The following is a 24199-nucleotide window of genomic DNA, read 5'->3' as shown; positions in this document are numbered from 1 at the left end:
CTAGATGACACCCCTCCAGTGACCTCTATCCCCCTTCACCGTCTTCTGAGTGAAGTATGAAAGCAGTATTTTAAAACAAGAGGAAATGCATGTTTCTAACCACACCACCAACTTCTGATGACAAGGTGTCTTTTTTCAGCATTTCAACATTGCACCTTTCAAAGAAAATAACTGCTGTTCCTCTGTTAAACAGAAGCAGGGGCTTCTTGATACCGCTGGAAATGTATCAGTAGAAGGTGCTGTATCCGTTTTTATGGCGTCATATGGTCATTTAACCAAAGGTGCTCTGCATTTAGAAAATTACTTTAATACTGATGTATATATATATATATATATATATATATATATATATATATATATATATATATATATATATATATATATATATATACACATACATAAAGAAAAAACAATAATATTGCAAAATGTTATTACAATATAAAATAATGGTTTCTATTTTAATATACTTTAAAACATAATTTATTCCTGTGATGCAAAGCTGAGTTTTCAGCATCATTACTCCAGTCTAAAGTGTCACATGATCCTTCAGAAATCATTCTAATATGCTGATTTATTATTAGAATTATCTATGTTGGCAACAGTTGTGCTGCCAAATATTGTTTTGGAAACTGCTGTACTTTTTTCAGGATTTTTTGATGAATAAAAAGTTAAAAAGAACAGCATTTTTTCAAAATAGAAATCTTTTCTAACAATATAAATCTTTACTATCACTTCTTATCAATTTAACACATCCTTGCTGAATAAAAGTTTTTTTTTTTTTGAAAGAAATTAAAAAAGAAAGAATAAAAATGTGCTGACTCCAAACTTTTGAACGGTAGTATATATTGTTAAAAAATATTTGTATTTTAAATAAATGCTATATATATATATAAAGCAGCACAACAGTTTCCAGCACTGATAATAAATCAGCATATTAGAATAATTAAGGATCACGTGACACTGAAGACTGGAGTAATGATGCTGAAAATTCAGCATTGCATGAAAGGATTTTAATGTATATTAAAATAGAAAAACGTTATCTTACATCGTAATAATATTTCACAATATTACAATTTTTTTCTGTATTTTTGATCAAATAAACACTAAAACTTCTTTTAAAAAAAATAAATAAATAAATAAAATCTTTCTGATCCCAAACGCTAGTGTATGTGTGTGTGTGTGTGTATATATATATGTAGTTTTTTCCTCAGTCATCATGTGGCCTTTCCTTAATCCAGTTCTTCCAACTTGTTGTATTATTAAATTAAAAAAATTATTAAAAAATAAATAAATTATATAAAAGAATTGTATTTTTAATTGTAATATATTTTATAGTTTTATTTTTTGGCATAGTTTTATATGTGAAAAATATTATGGAAATGCTAGCTAAAGCTAATGCTGGCTTTTGTTTTATTATTTTTGGAAAGTAATTATATTTAAAAATAAAACTTAAAAAGATCCAAATACAATTTAAACAAATTAAACTGCAAATCCTGTTACCATCAACACTGTAGCCTTTCTGAAGGCAGTATTTTATACAAACATATGTTAAAATGTATGAATTTAGCTTGAGGTGGCGCAATGCAATTTATTATCACTCAAATGCATTCTTTATCTGATAGAACGTCTACAATGTTACAGTAAAAACCATCTTATCAAACTAGACAAGGTACCAGTTTCATAAAATTTTCCATATACTGTAGAATGTGTCTGTGTGTGTGTGTGTGTGTTGGGATCTTAGATTAGTGCCAAACATTATCAGAACATTCCACCAGATTTAATTTCCCAGGACCTACATCTCACCCTGACTCAACTTCCCTATAACAATGCACGTGAATTCCTGGAACCCCACCTCTTCAAATTCCATTTTGCAATGCAATGTCTGGAACAATACAGATGAGATTTTTATATGCATGATTGACCAACCGACCGCATGATCAAACAATGATTTTCAAAAATAATGCTATTTTTAAGTGTGTCTTGATAAAAGCTATTGTGACACGGCATTTAATACAAAAACATTGCATCATTGGCTGTTCTCCGGAAACCCCGCCCTCACCTGCAGCCTCTCAATGATGTTCCTGTAATCTTTGGAAGTGGTGAGCGTTGAGTCTCTTCTGGACGCGTTGCGAGCTGACATCCTCCAATTGAGGATGGTTTTCTGTACCACAGTGTTGGACTTCACAAACAGGTTGTTCACCTGACTGTCCAAATCCACCGGGATGGCGATAGCTCTGCTTTTGGCTAAAAAGAGAGAATTTAAAATTACGATTACATGCACATTTAATACAGCAAATGGTGAAATCATCTCTTTACGCCTTTACGGTTTTTAGTTGAAGGACAGATGTAAAGATAAATGGAAATGGAGCTGCATGAGGTTCATTTATGTAAAGTTTGAATTGTTACTGTCAAATACTTACCCACATCAGACAGAACCTTAATACAGCTCTCCACTGAGGCTTTCTGGGCAGGAACGAGCCAGTTACAGTGGTAAACTCTGAAAACCCCCTGCAGGAGCTGCACAAACACAGGCTGCCGGGTCTGGAGAACAAGAAAGGCAAAATAACGAGAGAGGACAGTGAAAAAGATGGAGAAATATTATATTAGACACAGAGAGACAAAAGGAGGGGAAACAAATAACTAAACATCGATAATAGAGAAGCTGAGAGAAAACACTTTCAAAAGATTCAAGTTTTCAAGCGAATGAAACATCTGTACGTCATTTTTGGTTTCTACAACACCTTCAATAGAAGGTTCAATAGAAGTTAAATTCTATCCACAGCATCAGATTCAAAAGTCTGTGGGTCAAGGCATTCCGGAGTGTTTTAAAGAAGCTCATATGTTGGTTAAAGCACTTATGTTATGTTATATGAAAAGTATGACGCTACAACAGATTTATATTTTAAATAAATGCTGACCTTTTGAGCTTTTATTAAATCAAAGAATCAAATAAACTAATGATTTTCACAAAAAATATTTTTTCAGCTTTCATGGAAAAAACAAAAAATATCTACAAAAATATTAAGCAGCAACTGTTTTCAACATTAATAAAAGTAAATATTTCTTGAGCAGCAAATCAGCATATGATCATGTGACACTGAAGACTGAAGTAATGATGCTGAAAATTCAGTTGTGTCATTACAGGAAAAAATTACATTTCAAAATATATTCAAACAGAAAAAACAAATGGTAAAAAATTTCACATTTTTATTGAATTTTTAATTGAATAAAGTAGCCTTGGTGCTCATAAGAGGCTTACTGACATCAAACATTTTAACTGTCTGACCTTAGTAAAGCTAATAGAATTACTGCACATGCTATTTTTGTTTGATTGCACAAACTAAGGGACCGGTTTCTGTGGTATTCCACAGCAGAAGATGCTATCAATAGAGATTAGCTAACATTGAACCTGACACATCATTAAAGACATTTCTTAAAAAAAACATTCATACACCCAAATTTGTGGGCATTTCTCTAATTTTCTTACATGCATACATAGGCTAAAAGGATAACAAATTATTATGTATTGACACCTCCAGTGACAGAAACTAACACCACATCTTACCACCAACACAATGGGTGAGAACGCAACAACACTCACAAGAAATATGCAAAGCTGAGAGGAAGGATGGCATGTTTAACACGCTACAATTGCAAGACTTGTTCAAACGCTTTCTGGACGACTAGTCTAGTGCGCACAAGGGCTTAAATGTGAAAAAAAAGAAAAATAAAACCTCAGTGTGATCTAGTTTCCCACTCAAACAGGATTACTAGCGAATAGTCTAAACCAAACTACATCACCACATTCCATTTGCAACCACTGTGAAGTCATTACAAAGTGGTACCTCAGTTATTTTGCCTAAAATGGAGGCCTGTCACAACAAAGAAAGACGTGAGAGATCAGAGAAGGAAGCTGTCATGAAGCAACACTTCCAGGAAAGAATGAATGGGGTTTAGGGTCGATACATGACAGTATGAGAAGGCACTTGCTACTTTACAACTGCTTACTAAAGTAATAAAAATAAATCTATAAATTAATAGATTAAGATTTTAACATCAAATAAATGCTATTTTTAAGCTTTTTATTCATCGTAATGTCATGAAAAAAAATCTAAATATCTCCAAAAATATTAAGCAGCAACCGTTTTCAACATTGATAATAGTAGGAATGTTTTTTGAGCACCAAATCAGCATATTCTAATGATTTCTGAAGAATCATGTGACACTGAAGACTGAAGCAAAAAAATTCAGAATTTTTGGCAGCATTTCAGATGAATATACAGTGTGGCAAAAAAGTATTTAGTCAGCCACCAATTGTGCAAGTTCTCCCACTTAAAAAGATGAGAGAGGCCTGTAATTTTCATCATAGGTATACCTCAACCATGAGAGACAAAATGAGAAAAAAAAAATCCAGAAAATCACATTGTAGGATTTTTAAAGAATTAATTGGTAAATTCCTCAGTAAAATAAGTATTTGGTCACCTACAAACAAGCAAAATTTCTGGCTCTCACAGACCTGTAACTTCTTCTTTAAGAGGCTCCTCTGTCCTCCACTCGTTACCTGTATTAATGACATCTGTTTGAACTCGTTATCAGTATAAAAGACACCTGTCCACAACCTCAAACAGTCCAACTCCAAACTCCACCATGGCCAAGACCAAAGAGCTGTCAAAGGACACCAGAAACAAAATTGTAGACCTGCACCAGGCTTGGAAGACTGAATCTGCAATAGGTAAGCAGCTTGGTGTGACGAAATCAACTGTGGGAGCAATTATTAGAAAATGGAAGACATACAAGACCACTGATAATCTCCCTCGATCTGGGGCTCCACGCAAGATCTCACCCCGTGGGGTCAAAATGATCCCAAAAATCCCAGAACCACACGGGGGGACCTAGTGAATGACCTGCAGAGAGCTGGGACCAAAGTAACAAAGGCTACCATCAGTAACACACTGCGCCGCCAGGGACTCAAATCCTGCAGTGCCAGGCGTGTCCCCTGCTTAAGCCAGTACATGTCCGGGCCCGTCTGAAGTTTGCTAGAGAGCATTTGGATGATCCAGAAGAGGATTGGGAGAATGTCATATGGTCAGATGAAACCAAAATAGAACTTTTTGGTAAAAACTCAACTTGTCGTGTTTGGAGGAGAAAGAATGCTGAGTTGCATCCAAAGAACACCATACCTACTGTGAAGCATGGGGGTGGAAACATCATGCTTTGGGGCTGTTTTTCTGCAAAGGGACCAGGACGACTGATCCGTGTAAACGAAAGAATGAATGGGGCCATGTATCGTGAGATTTTGAGTGAAAACCTCCTTCCATCAGCAAGGGCATTGAAGATGAAACGTGGCTGGGTCTTTCAGCATGACAATGATCCCAAACACACCGCCTGGCAACGAAGGAGTGGCTTCGTAAGAAGCATTTCAAGGTCCTGGAGTGGCCCAGCCAGTCTCCAGATCTCAACCCCATCGAAAATCTTTGGAGGGAGTTGAAAGTCCGTGTTGCCCAGCGACAGCCCCAAAACATTACTGCTCTAGAGGAGATCTGCATGGAGGAATGGGCCAAAATACCAGCAACAGTGTGTGAAGACTTACAGAAAACGTTTCACCTCTGTCATTGCCAACAAAGGGTATATAACAAAGTATTGAGATGAAATTTTGTTATTGACCAAATACTTATTTTCCACCATAATTTGCAAATAAATTCTTTAAAAATCCTACAATGTGATTTTCTGGATTTTTTTTTCTCATTTTGTCTCTCATAGTTGAGGTGTACCTATGATGAAAATTACAGGCCTCTCTCATATTTTTAAGTGGGAGAACTTGCACAATTGGTGGCTGAATAAATACTTTTTTGCCCCACTGTATTACATTACAATTATAGCCTTGGTGAGCATAAGTGAATTCTTTCAAAAACATATAAATGGTAGTGTAAATATATATAATATAAACAAATTTAGTAATATTAATAATAGATAACTTTATAGTTATAAGCTCTTTAAAATCTAAGAAACAAAACAGGAATCATGTCGCCTAAAGCTCAGAAAATGAAAATAATGGTACGGTGCAGATATAGTACCATCCATGTGGTTTCTTTTATCTCCAGACAGCAAAGTCAGACGGGCTACATGGAAATACAGTCAATAGAGAAAATACCACGTTTTCCAAGAAAAGCTATACGGTCAGCCACCACAGCCACCAACGCTCTACAAACATACACACACTATGTGGAGCGTCTACAGGCAAGATCGGCCCTGGTTTCTCTCATTGCGAAATGGAGATGTGGGAAGTTTGTGCGTGTTGATGAGAGAGGAGAGTTCTTGGAAAGCTCTGAGCTCTTGATTGCGTCAGTCGCCAGTGGTCAGGCTGATTCTTTAGAAACCCCTGAGTGTGATGAAACGGCCTGAACTTCTACAGACCCTACGGGTCTCACAACTGACACCAGCAGGTTAGAGCTAGAAAAGGGGCTTTTACAGATACTTACATACATATGACGTGCCACCTAAGCGAGGAAGAGGTGAAAAATGGTATTATCTGATATTATCTGGAGGGTTTATATTCCCACGTGTAAAGATAACGATGTATTTCCTTCAAAGAAATCAAACCGCTGTAGAAACTGAAGAAGGTGGTGAACCAAAATTGAACTGAAACTGACAGCTGAAAGCAACACATACTTAAATTGTGCAGATATATCAGGAATATTTCAGTACTGGGGTCATTACCTGTAAACTAGTGCTTTGGTCGGAGAAAGGGGAGCTGAAAAATGTTGTCACAATACTCATCACGGTTTCTGTCACGTAGCTTTCTAACGTTGTGTCAGCATGTTTGCGGTCGCTTGTATTGTTGCAGACCTGGATGCAAAGCAAGCATATAGAATAGACAGAATTATTGTGGCTTTGAGTCATTTGCTTCAGTAAGCACAGTCAGAACAAACACCGATTCACCCCTTTGCTGCCCTAAAAATGGACTTGGATCAACTGCAGACGTTCAGACGTCATATAAATAAAAACCCATATCATACCACAAATAATGAATCACTCCTACTAGACTTAAAAAAAAAAAAAAAACCCACAGGCAATAAACAATTTGACAATGTTAGTTGCACGCTAGCAAGCAACAGATTGGTACTTTTTGGTACTTTACACCTAAACGATCCTTTGGGGTTGAGAAAAATCCCCAAATCGGCTTCCATTACCCTGCATATGTCGACCAGAAAGTTCTCAAAGAGCTTCCACATGTGGTTGCTGGTGTAGATCTCCTTCATTTCGACCTCTGTGTCCACGTAGCAATGGTTCAGGAAGTTGATATATGCAATTTTGACCTAAGAAAGGAGTATACACTTAAAAATTAATATTCACAACAAAGATATAAGTAAGCCATATTCTGGGGCTACATGGCTACATGACTTAGAATTACTAATACATAAAACTTAAATTAATTAAATAATCCCTATTTATTTTTTCTTATGTCTTCAAAAATGTAACTGAACTCAAATTCTAAATGATATAATTTCATTGTTTTTAATAAAACCTTTAAATTAACTTAGGTTTATGTAATAAAATAGAATTAATACAAATGCAATGACATTTATTTATTTATGTTCTATATATTAAAATCATGTAACTGTTTTAAAATTCTACAAAAACATAATTAAGTTTCATGTATTAAAAATTATATTTTAAAATATAAATAAATGTCATTTTTATTTATGTTTTATTTATTCAAAATATAATCCAACTTAAAATAGAGCTAATAAAAATTACATTAATTTATTTAGGTTTTATGTATTAAACTAATTGGTAACACTTTATTTTAATGTATCCTTATTACATGTTACACATACTTACTATTATAATAATAATAAATAATGCATAATTACATGCAAGTAACCCTAAGCCAAAGCCTAATCCTAATCATACAGTAATATTTATCCCACTTTGTGATACTTGATTTTGAAAACAAGCAGCTTTGTCATAACAGAATAAATATCAGATTTTAGCTTTTCATTCTTAGACAATGGGGGTGCTTTGAGTTAAACACACCCACTAATTTATATTTTCAACATTAGGCCAGTGCCTATCCAGTCTTTGGACTTGGTACTCACTGCAGCTTCTGTCCAAAATTCACACACTTAGACAGGAACAGACCATCTGACCCAAGATAAAATGCCCAAGCACAGATTTTGTTTTCATGTGCCGTTTAGGGGAGGGTAAACAGACAATACCACAATAACACAATGTTGCAGAAAAAAAAAAAAATCAAATAAATTGTGTGGCATGAACCTGTAGGCCACTGACCTCAGGGATGCAGTCTTTGTGTGTAACCACACGGACAATATCGTCCAAAGGCAGCAAGGAGTTGCACTTGATCTCGGTGTAGACGTTTTTGCCCTCCGTGCAGACGGCCAGCAGCTCCACCAGGTGGATGTGATACATGAGGGGGCTGTTTTCATCCATCCGGTCACGCTCTGAACGCATCATCTGGACCAGAGTCTGGAAGGAGGCCCGGTCATTATAAAAGACCAGCACGTCCTCTCCAGAGTTCACCAACTGTAGAAAAAATTTATTCATGTTAAATCACAGACATAACTACCAAAACCAAAAGCAATTTCAGCACATCAGCCACCCACCTCGGCCATAACAATATCCTGGCATTTTTTGATAAATTTGTTCTCGGCCTTGACGATGGTCTGCAGGAACTTCAGGTACTGCACGTGTCTGCCGTGGGTCTCGATGCAGTGGACGAAGTGCTGCACGACGCGCTCGTTCATCTCGCTGCACAGCTGGAAGTTGTTCATGAAGATGTGCTGCATGGTGATGGCCTCCAGGATCTACACGTGACAAAAAAATCCATCATGTATATTTAGATGAAATCGCGGTTTACAAACAAACAGCTTCTAGAGGGTACATAAGTCTGAAGTAATGAATTTAGGTAAAGGGGTGCAGAGCCAGTGGTGGTTTTGTAGGCAAACATCAATGCCTTGAATTTTATGCGAGCAGCTATTGGTAGCCAGTGTAAATTGATAAACAGAGGTTTGATGTGCATTCTTTTCGACTCATTAAAAATTAATCTTGCTGCCGCTCTCTGGATTAATTGTAGAGGTTTGATGGAACTGGCTGGAAGACTTATAATAATAATAATAATACTATTCTAAATATATTATTACTATAATAATAATTATCAATATTATTACACCAATAAGCTTATTTATATCTTTGTTCATCATGAATGTAATTTTTGCCCCTTGTTTAACATTGTATTTCCAACTTCTTTATGTATTATTATTATCAAATATGCACATTTTAAATATAACCGTAAATTTATATAACTTAAAAAAATATGATTTCTATCCAAAAATAATAGGGAGAGAGGGGGGAAATAAAAGTCAACCTATTTAGTTAATGTAATTCCTTCATTTCTCCCTCTTTCACCCTCAATCAACCTTATAAAAATCATATTTTCACATATATAATAAATAAATGTGTGCATTCAACAACCTATTATAGTATGACTATCAATACCCAAGCAGTGCAATTACCACATGGTTACATAAAAAATCCCACAAAAATAAGACCAAAATTAGTCTCGTCATAATGTCATGGTGTTGAACTATGAATCATCATCACCATGATGTTTGAGGATTTGTTTAAGATGTAGCAATATGGAAACGGAGAACATCCGTCTGTCTCACCACCAGTCTCACCGACCCCCCCACCCAACACTCATGCTTCCCTGGTATATGTGTGTGTGTGTGTGTACCTGTTTTTGTATTCTGGTGGGGACTTAAACCTGAATACACACAGACTCATGGGGACTCGTGTCACAGTGGGGACCTAAATTGAGGTCTCTACGGGTAAACAAGCTAATAAATCACACAGAATGAAGTTTTTTGAAAACCTAAAAATGCCTGTAGTTTCCTGTAAGGGGTAGGTTTGGTGTAGGGCAATAGAATATACGGTCTGTACAGTAGAAAAAGCATTACGCCTATGGAGAGTCCCCACAAGGATAGCAAACCAGGTGTGTGTGTGTGTGTGTGTGTGTGTGTGTGTGAAATGGAGAGCTCACCCCAGGGTTGAGGAACAGGTTGATGTGTTTGTGGAGCAGAGCCTGGTTCTGCTGGTTGCCTGCACAGAAGTTCTGAAGAAACTCGTGAGCCAGTTTCATAATCTCTTGCATTCGGACGTCCTCACCCTGTCAAAATGTATATCACTGAGCATTAACATTTTTTTTTAAACTGTCTTTTTTTGAAGTTGGAGAACATTTACACCTGTTAATATTTTAATGTAACACATATTTAATGTAAGCACCTGTTCACATTTTAATAAAACAGTAAATCATTTTGAAGAAAAGTAATAACTTGTGCAACTGCTTTGAATCATTCTTCAGTGTTTTTATTCATTAAAAGAACCAAATCATAGGAGCCATTCATGCAAGAAATGGACTACACTGGATGTGCTGTGTGTTTTTAATTCACTAAGAAGAATTGGATCAGATGAGCCATTTATTCAAGAATCAGACTACACTGGTTGTTATATATATATAAGACTACACTGGCAGAATTTTCGTTTTTGTTTATTATTAAGAATTAGATCACAACAATTATATATTCAAGAAATGGACTACAGTCATGTTGCATGTTTATTGGATTCACAAGAGAGAACTTATAGGAGTCTTTTACTCAAGAACTGGACTACACTGGACAAGCTGCATGCTTTGAATGTTTTTTTTTGTTTTGTTTTTTTTAGTACATTGGTCACATTGCATGTTTTGATTCACTAAATTATAAAGAGTCATACATTCAAGAAGCATACAGGTTTCATTCAAGATCAGAGCCTCAAAGATGTTGTAATTTTAGTTTTGTTTTTGAATTTGGCCAGCGGTTATGAAAACATGAATGATCATTTCTTTTAATGTAGTGTGCTGTCACGCTCTCTACGTAAAAATCAGCCAAATCATGTAATGTGAATGTCATACAGTCTCTTGCTCTTACTAAAAACAACGAGGTGAAAGCGTACCGAGCCGCGGAAGAGATACTGTTTCTCGAGCTCTTTCCGTGAGCGCGATTCGAGATGGACAAATACGTTTCATCCATTCTTTCATCCCCTCCCTCCCACCCGGCGACACAGTTTTGCGTAGGGCCCCCAGAAGTCTAGGATTGGCACTGTTCAACATTATTCAAGAAGATTTACTAAAATGAACTGGATCGTAGGAGTGATTCATTCAGGAATCAGACTACACTGGGCGTGTTGCATGTTTTTGATTCACTAAAAAGAACCGGATCATAGGAGTCTTTAAGTCAGGAATCTCACTACTCTGAATGCTGTACAGTAGATTCAGTAGCAGCATCGTGGAATTGCTGAATAGCGGGTGTTTTAGTACAGTTTTCCATCTGCATCAGCTGAAGAATGATCATTCGAGAAGCATTAACAGAACCAAATGTCACAAAAACCATTCTGCCAGTACCACACTTATTGAACTTGAGTACACTAGACTACAGGTCTTCATGGGTCCACTTGGATCCGAAAACCAAGGTCTGACCCCCGAGACCCAAGCAGGTTCGGGGTACAAAACTTTGCCATTGCGTCGGACATGGGTCAGGTTCGGTATTAGTGACCTTGGGTCTTGGGTAATTTAAAATAAATGTGCTTTTTCCAAATGGACCTGATAAGACCGTAAACAAACATCTGTAACCTCACACAAAGAAATCCATCTAACAGATATGAGATCCATTAGGATAATGCACTTGGGTTCGGGTCGAGAAGACCTCTACACTACTGCACACTCATATACTGCACCTTTTCATAAGGGATCTGCAGCAGCTCAAGCACCACTGAATGAGCTCCCATGTTCCTCAACAACCTCTGCTGCTGTTTCTTACTCTTCTTCCCTGATGGTCCTTCCTGTACACAAAGTTTGCTGAGACGCAGGAGGATCTAGAGAAAAAAGACAGAGAAGACGATGAGCTGAAGAGGAGTAAATGAAGTGAATGAACAGTGTTTATTAATGATATCTTCTTTAGTTAAAGTGGCTACATAATTAGCTTCTTTTTTTCTTTATAGTGCTTAGATGCATTAACTATTTTAGAAATAAGACCCTACCTTATAATGCTGAATGTTCATGTGTGAACCGTGTGAATGACACTTTACCTCCTTCACGTCTCTGTAATTGTCACTGCCATTTCCATCTGTCTTTTTTTTGCCCGAACCAGAGTCCCTCTACATAAAGAGCAGACAAAGGCTAAATAAAGCAACTGTTAATTTTGTATTTCATTCAAATAATAATGGCTATTATGTACAAAAGACTGCCCCAGAAAAAAAAGGTAATTGTGAAATAATATAAAAAGTGAGCTATAAGGTTTCAGTTTCAAGAAAAAAGATGAATTGTACCCCTTTCATTCTTTTTTGCTCTGATAAATAAATGAAGTGCCAACAAAGCTTTTTGTTAAAAATTCAGCTAAATTGTACAACCAACACAAAAACATAAGTAAAAAGAGGCAATAATGATGCAATGTAAGCATCATAAAGAATGTTAATACATATGGTACTATATGCAATATTATAGGTCAGCCAACACTCATAAATACGTAATTAAATTATGCTGCCACCTTCTTTTTGTGGTCAGACTCTGTTGGGAGTCCGTCTCCTGCATCCATGTCATCACCCTGTCGCTTGTACACCCAGAGCTCAGATTTTTCCACATTAGATCGCAGCTGGTCAAGGTCTGATTTGATCTGCTTGTAGTTGTCAACATCCTGGCTGGTCACTAGAAGCTGAACCTATAGGGAAAAAAGGGGAGGGATGCATGAAGAATTAAAATACAAACAAATGTATGCTTTGAAACATCAACAGCAAGAAATGGACTAAAAATGACAACACCATTCATTAAAATTATTTAAAATAGCAATGTCATCGTGTTACATACCTGTTTGAAAGCCATGAGCACTTCTTGTCTCTGGCTGAAGTGTCTGAAGAGCAAATGTAGCGCTCCAGACACAAGCGGTGGATAGTCGTGCATAGTGAGATGCAGCAGAACCCTCAAAAATGTTCTTCCACCATGGTCATCAAGATCCAGCGGTGTGTTCTCCTCACTGAGTTCAGAAAAAAACTACAGTTACACACTTACGTTCTCTTCCAAAGCACCTTCTTATTTCAAGAAATGAATCGTTACCTTCCACCAAAAATTCCTTCTGCTTGTTCTTCAATGTTCTCAAAGTCCAGAGCTGTGAAACACACAGAAAAACTCACATAATCTGTAAAGTAACTTGTGGGTGATAGTGATCGGGACATACTGCATACCTGGGATACAGTTGGGTCCGTCTGCATTCGCAGCTGGCACTGCATCCGTTTGCGTGTTGCTCTCGTCAAACTCACGTTTGAAGATGCAGAGCAAGCAGGAGATCCTGTAGTCCAGTCGTACATTCAGAATAAACTGAACAACAAAAAACACAAGGTTCAGATTTGTACCAGATCTGAACTCTATTTTTACCTGCATTCAACATTTTGAAGCCAACTGACTGTTTGGTTGAAATTATGGTTCCTCGGATAGGACATATAAAATTAAATACAATTAAATTAATTTAAAAATATTTATTTCTATGTTTACTTACAAAACTGTGGGTTTTTAATCACCTGTAGGATTTCTATGATCTTCAGTTTGGTGTCCATCACCAGAATGTCTTCCTTCTCTGGTTCTGTCTGGGTCTTCACCACATCACCATCAGGGGGTGTTGTGGGGGTTGTGGGTAAGAATCCGCCTCCTCTTAGGACCACCTGGGTCATCAGCTCCCCAACGCCATGGATGGATCTCATTACATTGCTACCTGTGAGAAACATTTCCAACAAACTATTAAAAATTCTCTAATGAACCGCATCTGCTTGTGCAAGCTTTAGTGACTATTTGAATATCATTCACACGACCAACAAAGACTCAAACTGCTATAAAAATAATTTACTTTTGGACTCATCTCCTTTTTCCATTTTGTTGACAGGATAGATGGTGCTCACATGAACGCAGTCCAAAATGGCCAACAAGATCTTAGTCAAACGCAACAAGTCACTGAAGTTGTAAAAGCCAAAGTAAATAAGGTTTCTTGCCAAGTTCACAACCTTAAAAACACAAAAAGCAACAAAAGGGTTAGTCACAGCCAGTAACAACCCACGCTTCTCACTCTTGCACATGCTGGATCGGTGACTTACCTCAAAAGTCAACTTGTTTTTCTCTTTATCAGAGAAAGGAACATTCTGACAGACCACATCTCTGAGGTAGTTCTCCACAAAGTCCATAGTGAGCGCAAAGCGCTCCTTTATCTCATCTCTACTGGTTCCGTCATTATCATAGCTAAAACCAAAATACAACATTGAATGCACTTAGTTGGGACGACTACAGAAAACTAATAATGGAAGGCTGTTTAAAAAAAACACTTCAACATACTCATCGATGGCGATTTTGGATGGGATCTCAGACCACAGCCTGGCGTATTTCACAGGCATGACCTGTTCCTGCGGGTCACGGTCTACGTGCATGTGAAGCATCAGCCGGCAGAACGAGGCACGGAGGTCGTAGGGTAGGTCTTCATCCGACATGCAGCGCAGGATCAGGTCTACATCCAGCTGGCCTGATATCTTCTCTATGGCCAAGTACTGACGGTCCAAACACATCCGGGCAAACAGGTTCAGCTGGTATCTGAGAAAGACAATGAACCAGGAAAGGATGTTACTGAGAGAACTGATGTTTTGATTAGTTTTTTTACTATTTTGAACTTGAAAGCATTTTTGGGTTTTGCCCTGATAAACTTTGACCCTTGGTTTATTTCCTGTTGGCTGACCTGTAGTAGCTAATGACCTCCTGGTCCTCTTTCTGGCCTTCTTTAGCATCCTGTGCCAGCTCTCTGATACTCTTACTTTTGATCTCCTTAGCGCTGTCCTTCCAAAACAACCACACCTCCTCCTCATCCTCCTCTGACTCCACTGGACCCTCTCCAGACTCCACCTCAAACCGAGACAACACCAGCCTGGGTCGAGAGACAAACATATAGAATTTAAATGGAACTGGCAACAAACAACTCCCAATTCAAATCTAGCATGGCAAAGATTTTGTACATCTACAATGTGTTAGTGTTGATTTTCATGTTTTTCTTCTTTGGAAAAAAATTATTACATGATCTTAGCCTTATAGAAAGAGACAGATAATGCCATCACTGCCTTTAAATTGCTTAAAGTAGTTCACTCGCATGACGTTAACATGAAACATTAGCATATTGCCCACCCACTTGTTGTGTGCACAGACGTGGGAAAACTTGATTTTCGCTTCGGTCTGAATGAAAATGCAAATTCATTCTTTGCCACTAGGTGCCGCTTTTGGAGCGTTAAAAATAGCTGTTTCCCCGGTAACGCTGTACACGAAGCAGCACTGTGCTCACAAACACTGCTTTAATGAAATTGACCAATCGGACCAATCGGACCAATCAACGCAGATTAGCATCACGCAAAGGAGGGGTTTGGAAAAATGAATCGTTGAACAAATCGTTTGGGAGTCATTGAGCAAACAAGGTAAAAATAAATGCATTTGCAAGAAAATGAAAGTGTTTTTTGACCTTGCATGCATGTCAACCTGTTGTTGGGGACTCCCAAACCAAAATATGAACCTTTCATATCCCATAATAGGGGCACTTTAATATTAATTAATAGGGTTCAAATGTTTAGAGTTTTTAGGTAATTAATACTTTTATTTAGCAGGATGCATTACATTGATCAAAAGTGACAGTAAAGACTTTTAGAATGTTAAAAAGGATTTTACTTTTTACAAAAATATTAACAGCACAACTGTTTTCAACACTGATAATAATAAGAAATGTTTATTGAGGTTAAAATAAGCATAGGCTATTAGAATGACTTCTGAAGGCTCATGTGACACTGAAGACTGGAGTAATGATGTTGAAAATTCAGCTTTGCCTCACAGGAATAAATTACATTTTAAAATATATTCAAATAGAACACAGTTGTTTTAAATTGTAATATTATTTCACAATATTACGGTATTTTTGGTCAAATTAAACGGAGTGCTGGTGAGATTAAAGCATTAAAAAAAATACCAATCTCAAAATTTGAAAAAAGTTGTTTAAACTGAAATTATATTTGATAGAAACACTAATGAAATCATTAAAAACTAATCTTAGCATCTAATAATTCACTACATAATCTGCTACTTGATTTTCAAAAATGTCTTACTTGGTCTCTATAAGGATGTCAGCATTGGCAGGATTCAGCACCGCGTTACAGATCAGTTCCTGAGTCACTGGGATGGACTTGTTCATTGACACACACAGATCGGATAGGTAGTCCAGAAACCTAAACAGCACATGGAACTGTGTCAGACTTCTATCTATCTTTCTGGGCACTTACATAAGCAAACAAGTTTAAGCATTGCTCTCAAACTTTTGGACGGAAAAGTCATTTTGTCTTTGCACTCTCTCCCACCTTGGTTCACGGTTCTTCCTCACAAGGCTGACAAACGTGTCAATTTCTGCCGCCGTGATGTGCTTCTCCAAGAGTTTGCGGTTGTTGTGGAGGAGAGCCGTTATTGTATCTTCGGCCAACACGTCGTAGCCGATCTGTTTCTGCATGAAGCGGAACTGCTTGGCGATGTATTCCTGGACAGAGGGCACAAAGAGACAAAGTGAATACTTCTGTGCTTTCATACACCACACCTGTCACCCATTCTCTTTTTGAGTCGGTTTTGCTTTAAAAACACATTTAATGATGCTAAAGGATGAACCCATTAACTGAACATTAACTGAAAAAAAAGAAAAAAAAAAGAAAATCAGCTAAAAGCAACAAGTCCAAACAAAAATAAAAAAAAACAGACAAAATCACTAAAAATAAAATGCAAACATAAAACCTAAAATCTAACTCAAAATATTAACAAAAAAAAAAACAAAAAAAAGATGTAATATCACTGATATGGAAATAACACTAATGATAACTAATTAAAATATTTAAAATCGCAGTTTATTTATACCCAATCCCTTTGTTATTGTAAGTAAATAAATATACAAATAAATAAAACGGCTATATTTTCAGCTAATGTCCTCTGAAGATGTTTGCATCAACATTTCTATGAATGACTGGGTTTACGAATAGTATGACACTTGAGCTTTGATTCTAATTTAATTTCACCATATAAAGAATGCAAATAACATTTGTTAAACATTCCATATGGTTTGATTCATACAGTAAATTAATTATGCATAAAGAATGTCTATCTGCATTTAATGAGAAGTTTTTGCTCTGGTAAGCACTTTGTGAGTGTGTGTGTGTGTGTGTGTAAACATGGCCACTTCCTTTGTCAAACACAGAATAAATTAATAAACCATGTTAAATACAGTTAAATGCATTAAATATATTTAATTAATTACATTGATTAATATGTCAACATCTACAAATACATGATACAAAATTTTGAAAAGTTTGAGGTTAGAGGCATTATATGTAGTTTTTTAGATTGGTTTAAGACTTTAGAGAGTATTCATTAGTGTAATGTTGGAAACCACAGGAAATCACACTCATGACTGCAGACACAGATAACATCTTAAAGTTTATGAATATATCAGAGACGATCAAAATGAAGGCAAGCTGAATTTAATCATATCGGCATGGCTTTAGAGAACAAACAAATCAAGAGGTGAAGCACTTGGACTTGGTTCTGCATTCACAATTAGTTTTTTTATGAGAAAAAAAACAGTACAGATAAAAAACAATATTGAAATGTTTGTTAAATATCATATAAATCATTGTATGAGGTCTCCTGCAGACCCACCTGGTTCTTCCTGTAGTCCTGCTGTGAATGTCGCAGCACACGGTAGCACAGTCTGCAGATGTGCCTGAAGGGTGCGTGTCTCTGGTCACTCAGCTCCTCCAGACGCAACATGGGACCATCACCACTGTCTGTGAATGGGGCCTGAAGCAGCTTAAAGATCTATTTGATGGAGGAAGAATGGAGACTGGAATGAATAATACATCGTATGTATCTACACTCCTAAAAATAAAGGTTCCTTATTTGCATTGATGAAGAAAGTTCAGAAGTTTTCCACTGCACAAGAGGTTCTCTATAGTAAAAAAAATATTTTTAATATTTATTACAATAAGAAAAAGAGAACTATTTTAAGAACTGTTCACTGAAAGGTTCTTTAGAGATCCAAAAATTGTTGTCCTATGGCATTGTTGCGAAAAAATCCTTCTGGAATAATCATTTTCAAAACTGCATAACATTCAAATATGGTCTCTGGAACCAACCATCCTGACCAAAAAGTTAATAGGTTTAAGTTTGCAATTACATAATGAAAGACTTTTTATGAGTTTCTGATGTTTATATCAAGATGGTCGCAGATGGAAAAAAAATTTTTTAATTTACTCTTTTACTCATTTAATCTTTTAAATGTTATTCTAAACCAGGGATGTGTAAGACTAGTCGAAATTGGAAATACTAGTTGACTTGAATAATACATTATTTTGAAAAATGGATATCTGGAGCCAAAAACAAAGTGATTTCACCTAAGATGTTGCATGCATGCATTTTCTTTGTGCCTCTTACTGTGGGTTTACTTACTTACAATACAAGTTTAAAGCAGAAAACATTATGAATGAAAGGGAACTGACTTTTTGACATTTGTTCATGTTATCTCAATATAAAGAGTGTTTATTAGTGCAGTGTTTACAAGGGTAACCATGGTGTTCGCAGTATTTCTGCTTGTCCAAAAGCGCCACCTGCTGTCAGAGAGTGAATTTGCATTTTCATTCAGCCCATCTGCTGTTTTTGTTGCCGTCAGTGTGTAAATTTTAACCGTTTGATGGAAAGTAAGAGCAATATGGATAATAAGGTATCTATAATTATTTGACTGTTTGATTCAAATGTTTCAAATGTTGATTCAAATATTTCAATATTTCTTTGAGGCTTTTAGACTAGTCGACTAGTCATAGCGCACATCCCTATTCTATACTCGAAAATGTTAATTTTAAGGTGAAGGGCATGCCTTTTAAGCACTACAAGTGGTGAAGTGTGAGGTATTGAAGAACATCCTACTTGTTTTAAGATATTCTGCTCTCTCATGAGCTTCTGCCGTTCACGGTTGGGTTTATTGACCATGATCTCCAAAACATCCTGGCCATTGTTGGGAATGTCCACCACGAAAAACACAAGGTCCTCGAGAAGCTTAGTGACAAACCTACAGAACGCAGAGGGAAAAGAAGGTAAACTCATAACTAGGGCTGCAACTAACGATTATTTTAATAATCGATTAATCTGTCGATTATTTTTTCGATTAATCGATGAATCGGATTAAAAAAAGAAAAAAAAGAAAAGCATTCATTTCCAACCCTTTATTCAAAAACAGAACTAAAATCTTTAGAAAGTGCACAAACGTGTTGCTCCTTGAACATCCCTGAGCTGTTATAATAATAATAAAATAAAATAAAAATGGACTAACACAAAAAACATACACATGTATGCTTTACATCTGCCAAATATATAGACTTATATAGACTGCAAAAAATTAAATAATTTAACAACACTGCGTCGTTAGCGTTGGTATTGTATCAGACACTTGCACTTAACATTATATGAAAATCAAGCTCAATGGAGTTAATAATGTTTTTGACCAGAGAATGACGGAGATGGAGTGTTTTGTTTGTCATTAGAACGGCTGTAACTGTTATGCAGTGCATAAGTGCATTATGCTTTCATCAACTTTTACAGGTTATATAACTTTGATTGTAGCTATATGGGCGCTTAGTTTTTCTTGTTGTTTAATACACTTGGCCAAAATCTCAAATTAAGCGCTTATGCACATAATGCACAGGATATTTAAACGATATAGACAGCAAATAACTAATTCTTCTCCACTCTTCAAACACACAAAAACATTATCCTTTACTGACATAGTGTTTGAGTAAAGAAAACGCTGTACTATTCAAACACCAATTATTTATTCACCCTTGCATTGCGAAAAAGCAGAGATCTCATCTTCTCCAGGCTGTGCGCGGCGTCAATCTGAACGGAGGCGGGGTGAAGTACGAGGTCTCGCTGAGAGCTCGATGATCCAATGGCGTTTACTGACAAGTTATTTTAATGCTTATCATTGGTTTACTATTTTTAAAACTCTCTGATTTAAAATAATAAAACAATTATAAGCGACTCAAGTTTGGATAATTTTTCACAGCCTTCTTTGATCATATTTATCAATGCTTCATAAAAGATCACTATGGCATATTAGTTATGTTTATTTAAATTTAGATTTTAATAATTATATAAATATACACACACATATATATATATAAATAAAATCTGTGTAAAATAGGAAGTTATAGAATGTAAAAAATATATAAAATAATTATCTTTACGATGTAATTTAGAATAGAATGTTTTATAATAGACGCCATCTTTAATATAATATTGTTCCTGTTATGTTATCTTCATATTACTGTTACACACATCATACTTTATATATTTATTTATTCATATTTATCAATGCTTCATAAAAGATCACTATGGCATATTAGTTATGTTTATTTAAAATTACATCGTAAAGATAATTATTTTATATATTTTTTACATTCTATAACTTCCTATTTTACACAGATTTTATTTATATATACAGATTTTATTTATATATACAGATTTTATTTATATATATATATACACATAGACACATATATACACATACATATATATATATATTTTTTTTTTTTTATTTATGAGGCGCCAAACTCTGCTACCATCCGTGCGAGAGAGACCGAGTGTGTTCACTCCGCTCCGCGCTCAACTAAAGTTTTTGTTTTTAAATAATCAAACGTCTCCGCGTCGCGCGACACAACGAATCGATTATGAAATTCGTTGCCAACGCTTTAGTAATCGATTTTTATCGATTTAATCGATTCGTTGTTGCAGCCCTACTCATAACAGTCCCTAATCAAGGGCAAATGCTTCATTTTTCACTAGAAGTGGTGGAAAATGTTGATTCAAATATTTCAATATTTCTTTGAGGCTTTTAGACTAGTCGACTAGTCATAGCGCACATCCCTATTCTATACTCGAAAATGTTAATTTTAAGGTGAAGGGCATGCCTTTTAAGCACTACAAGTGGTGAAGTGTGAGGTATTGAAGAACATCCTACTTGTTTTAAGATATTCTGCTCTCTCATGAGCTTCTGCCGTTCACGGTTGGGTTTATTGACCATGATCTCCAAAACATCCTGGCCATTGTTGGGAATGTCCACCACGAAAAACACAAGGTCCTCGAGAAGCTTAGTGACAAACCTACAGAACGCAGAGGGAAAAGAAGGTAAACTCATAACAGTCCCTAATCAAGGGCAAAATGCTTCATTTTTCACTAGAAGTGGTGGAAAATGTTGCACATTCATCACAGCAATGCTTTTGAATTTCCAGTTTAGACCTCTGGGAATAGTTCCCACATACAGTTTGTACACTGTAATCAATTGATACAGTAAAACAATGTGAAGTGTTAAATGAGGTCATAGCAAAGCAATTTAGTCAGGGGTCGCTAAAGGACTCAAGCACATTCCTATTCCAGATATTCTCAGGGGTCGTACCTTCTTTCATTCTGGGTGATTGTGCCCTTCTCTAGCTTGCCAGCGATGGATGCCAACACTTTACTGGCATCGTTGGCAAAGTCTAGGTCCCTCACCTCCGCAGGAGGGACTGGCACAATGGCGAAGGCCTCTTTATCTTCTTTGACAGGTGATGTGCCAATCTGAAGGAGAAAACAAACTGCAATTTAGTGCAACAGTAATATGAAGATAACATGAACAATATTATATTGAAGATGACGTCTATTATAAAACATTCTATTCTATAACTTTTATATTTTATATTTTCACCATGGCATATTATGTTTATTTAAAATTACATCGTAAAGATAATTATTTTATATATTTTTTACATTCTATAACTTCCTATTTTACACAGATTTTATTTATATATACAGATTTTATTTATATATATATATATATATATATATATATATATATATATATATATATATATATATATATATATATATATATATATATATATAAATAAAATCTGTGTAAAATAGGAAGTTATAGAATGTAAAAAATATATAAAATAATTATCTTTACGATGTAATTTAGAATAGAATGTTTTATAATAGACGCCATCTTTAATATAATATTGTTCCTGTTATCATGTTATCTTCATATTACTGTTACACACACATCATACTTTATATATTTATTTATTCATATTTATCAATGCTTCATAAAAGATCACTATGGCATATTAGTTATGTTTATTTAAATTTAGATTTTAATAATTATATAAATATACACACACACACACACACACACACACATATATATACACATACACATATATATATACACATAGACACATATATACACATACACACATATATATATATACACACACACACACACACACACACACATATATATATACACACATATATATATATATATATATATATATATATATATATATATATATATATGTGTGTGTGTGTGTGTGTGTATACACACGTGGTCAGAAAAACATTTATTTCAGAATATTTCCCCCCCATTTTAAATTCTTATTATCCAATGAAAGGTTCGATTTTTGTGATTTTTTTAAATAAAAGATCAAAAGGATTAACAATGCAGATTAATTTTCACAGCCTTCTTTGATCATATTTATCAAGGGTGCCGATATTTTGGCCATGACTGTACATATGTGTATATAAATATATATTAAACATTTAAAATATTTCACATTCATTAATGTTGATTATATTTAAAACAATACTTAGATATTTATTAAGATAATAAATTATGAATATAATATAATAATTTAAATAATTAAATATATAATAATAATTATTATTACTACTACTACTACTACTACTATTATTTCAAGAGCTGCTAAAAATTTAAAACAATAAATGACATTAAATAGAAAACTGATAAACCATTTGATATCAGTGTTTTTTGCGAATTACTTAAACAATACCCACCCGCAACATAACTGGCTTCTCCTCCTCTTTGTCTATGGGGTTGTTGGTGCTGTGGACCCATGTATTGGTGCACAAGTGCCTCAGTCTCACATACGAGTTCCTGAGGAGGAAACAAAAAGACTCAATAGCACTAACACTCATGTCAAAGATATCAAAATGTATGATCTGCGTAATAATAAAAAAAAAAAAAATCTATTATGACCTAGCGCTTAGTACAAATTATACTGACACATAGGTGCTCACATGGCACTCATGAGCATCTCGTAATAATAACTACTACTATTAATATTATTAACTTACAAATGTTTTTTTTTTCTTTGCATGCATGTACATATTTATGTATTTATTCAATGGTTTGTTCATTATTTATTTTAAATATAATTATATTAAATATTTATACATAAATAAAGGTAACTGGAAAGGTATTTGATAACCTCCCTTAACCCTTAATCTTAAGACCATCAAGAGTTTACAGGAGGTCACAGCACATTCCTGCTGTGGCGAGGGTCATCTAGGGTCACATTCAGGGGGCAAATGAGTTATTGTGACCTCTGTAAACTCATGTGGTGTTGAATGCAACATTTAAGAGGATATGACTGTCTAATGCCGAACAGTAGCTCTATTGAGGATGTCAAAGAAACATCTATGCCATGAATTCACTAACCAGTCACCGCAACTCTGGAACGTATGGAACAAAGTTTATTAAGTCAGATCTAATTGAGATCTTTTGTGATAGTTTGTGATAATAAGTTTAAGTAATTAGCTTTAAGGCTCATGCATTTGCAGACTTAAACTGTTGTGGTCGTATTGTGCAATCCAAACATGAACTTTCCCTGAATTCATGCCGCTGACTCCAACAGTGCTGAGGGATGCCATAGCAGTTTTACACACACACACACACACACACACACACACACACACAGATCTTCTGGCTATCAAAGCCACTATTGTTCCTAGTGTGTGTAAGTGTGTGTGGTGCTTAAACACACCCCTACAAGGAAGTTCAATACCTGTCAGGCCAGATAGTTAATTCATGCTTGTTTAACTAAATTGCAACAAGCACAATACACCTGTTCACATTAGTCTTGCACACTAAGGCGACGTTCACACTGCAATCCAATCTGTTTTCTTGCGAGGTTTTTAATAGGATATTTTAAATGTGGT

At 35.5% G+C, this 24199-nt stretch overlaps 1 protein-coding gene across 1 annotated transcript in view; it reads right to left on the bottom strand.

Moving 5' to 3' along the window:
• Positions 1 to 24199, bottom strand: part of itpr1b (inositol 1,4,5-trisphosphate receptor, type 1b) — a 140989-nt gene that overhangs the window by 74145 nt on the left and 42645 nt on the right. The window contains exons 14-37 of the mRNA XM_058790481.1: positions 23036 to 23135; positions 21597 to 21757; positions 21162 to 21303; positions 17810 to 17968; positions 16471 to 16643; positions 16222 to 16341; positions 14820 to 15005; positions 14426 to 14677; positions 14191 to 14332; positions 13947 to 14100; positions 13624 to 13814; positions 13291 to 13423; positions 13163 to 13214; positions 12917 to 13082; positions 12600 to 12770; positions 12142 to 12210; positions 11791 to 11928; positions 10061 to 10186; positions 8625 to 8825; positions 8293 to 8544; positions 7191 to 7316; positions 6718 to 6846; positions 2421 to 2541; positions 2060 to 2244 (exon numbers count right to left, since the gene is read on the bottom strand). Of these exons, the coding sequence (XP_058646464.1) occupies positions 2060 to 2244; positions 2421 to 2541; positions 6718 to 6846; positions 7191 to 7316; positions 8293 to 8544; positions 8625 to 8825; positions 10061 to 10186; positions 11791 to 11928; positions 12142 to 12210; positions 12600 to 12770; positions 12917 to 13082; positions 13163 to 13214; positions 13291 to 13423; positions 13624 to 13814; positions 13947 to 14100; positions 14191 to 14332; positions 14426 to 14677; positions 14820 to 15005; positions 16222 to 16341; positions 16471 to 16643; positions 17810 to 17968; positions 21162 to 21303; positions 21597 to 21757; positions 23036 to 23135 (3649 nt within the window). The remainder of the gene's footprint in view (positions 1 to 2059; positions 2245 to 2420; positions 2542 to 6717; positions 6847 to 7190; positions 7317 to 8292; positions 8545 to 8624; positions 8826 to 10060; positions 10187 to 11790; positions 11929 to 12141; positions 12211 to 12599; positions 12771 to 12916; positions 13083 to 13162; positions 13215 to 13290; positions 13424 to 13623; positions 13815 to 13946; positions 14101 to 14190; positions 14333 to 14425; positions 14678 to 14819; positions 15006 to 16221; positions 16342 to 16470; positions 16644 to 17809; positions 17969 to 21161; positions 21304 to 21596; positions 21758 to 23035; positions 23136 to 24199) is intronic.

This window comes from Onychostoma macrolepis, chromosome 11, assembly GCF_012432095.1.
Source record: "Onychostoma macrolepis isolate SWU-2019 chromosome 11, ASM1243209v1, whole genome shotgun sequence".
Taxonomy (NCBI): domain Eukaryota; kingdom Metazoa; phylum Chordata; class Actinopteri; order Cypriniformes; family Cyprinidae; genus Onychostoma; species Onychostoma macrolepis.
This window is presented reverse-complemented; position numbering and strand designations above follow the sequence as displayed.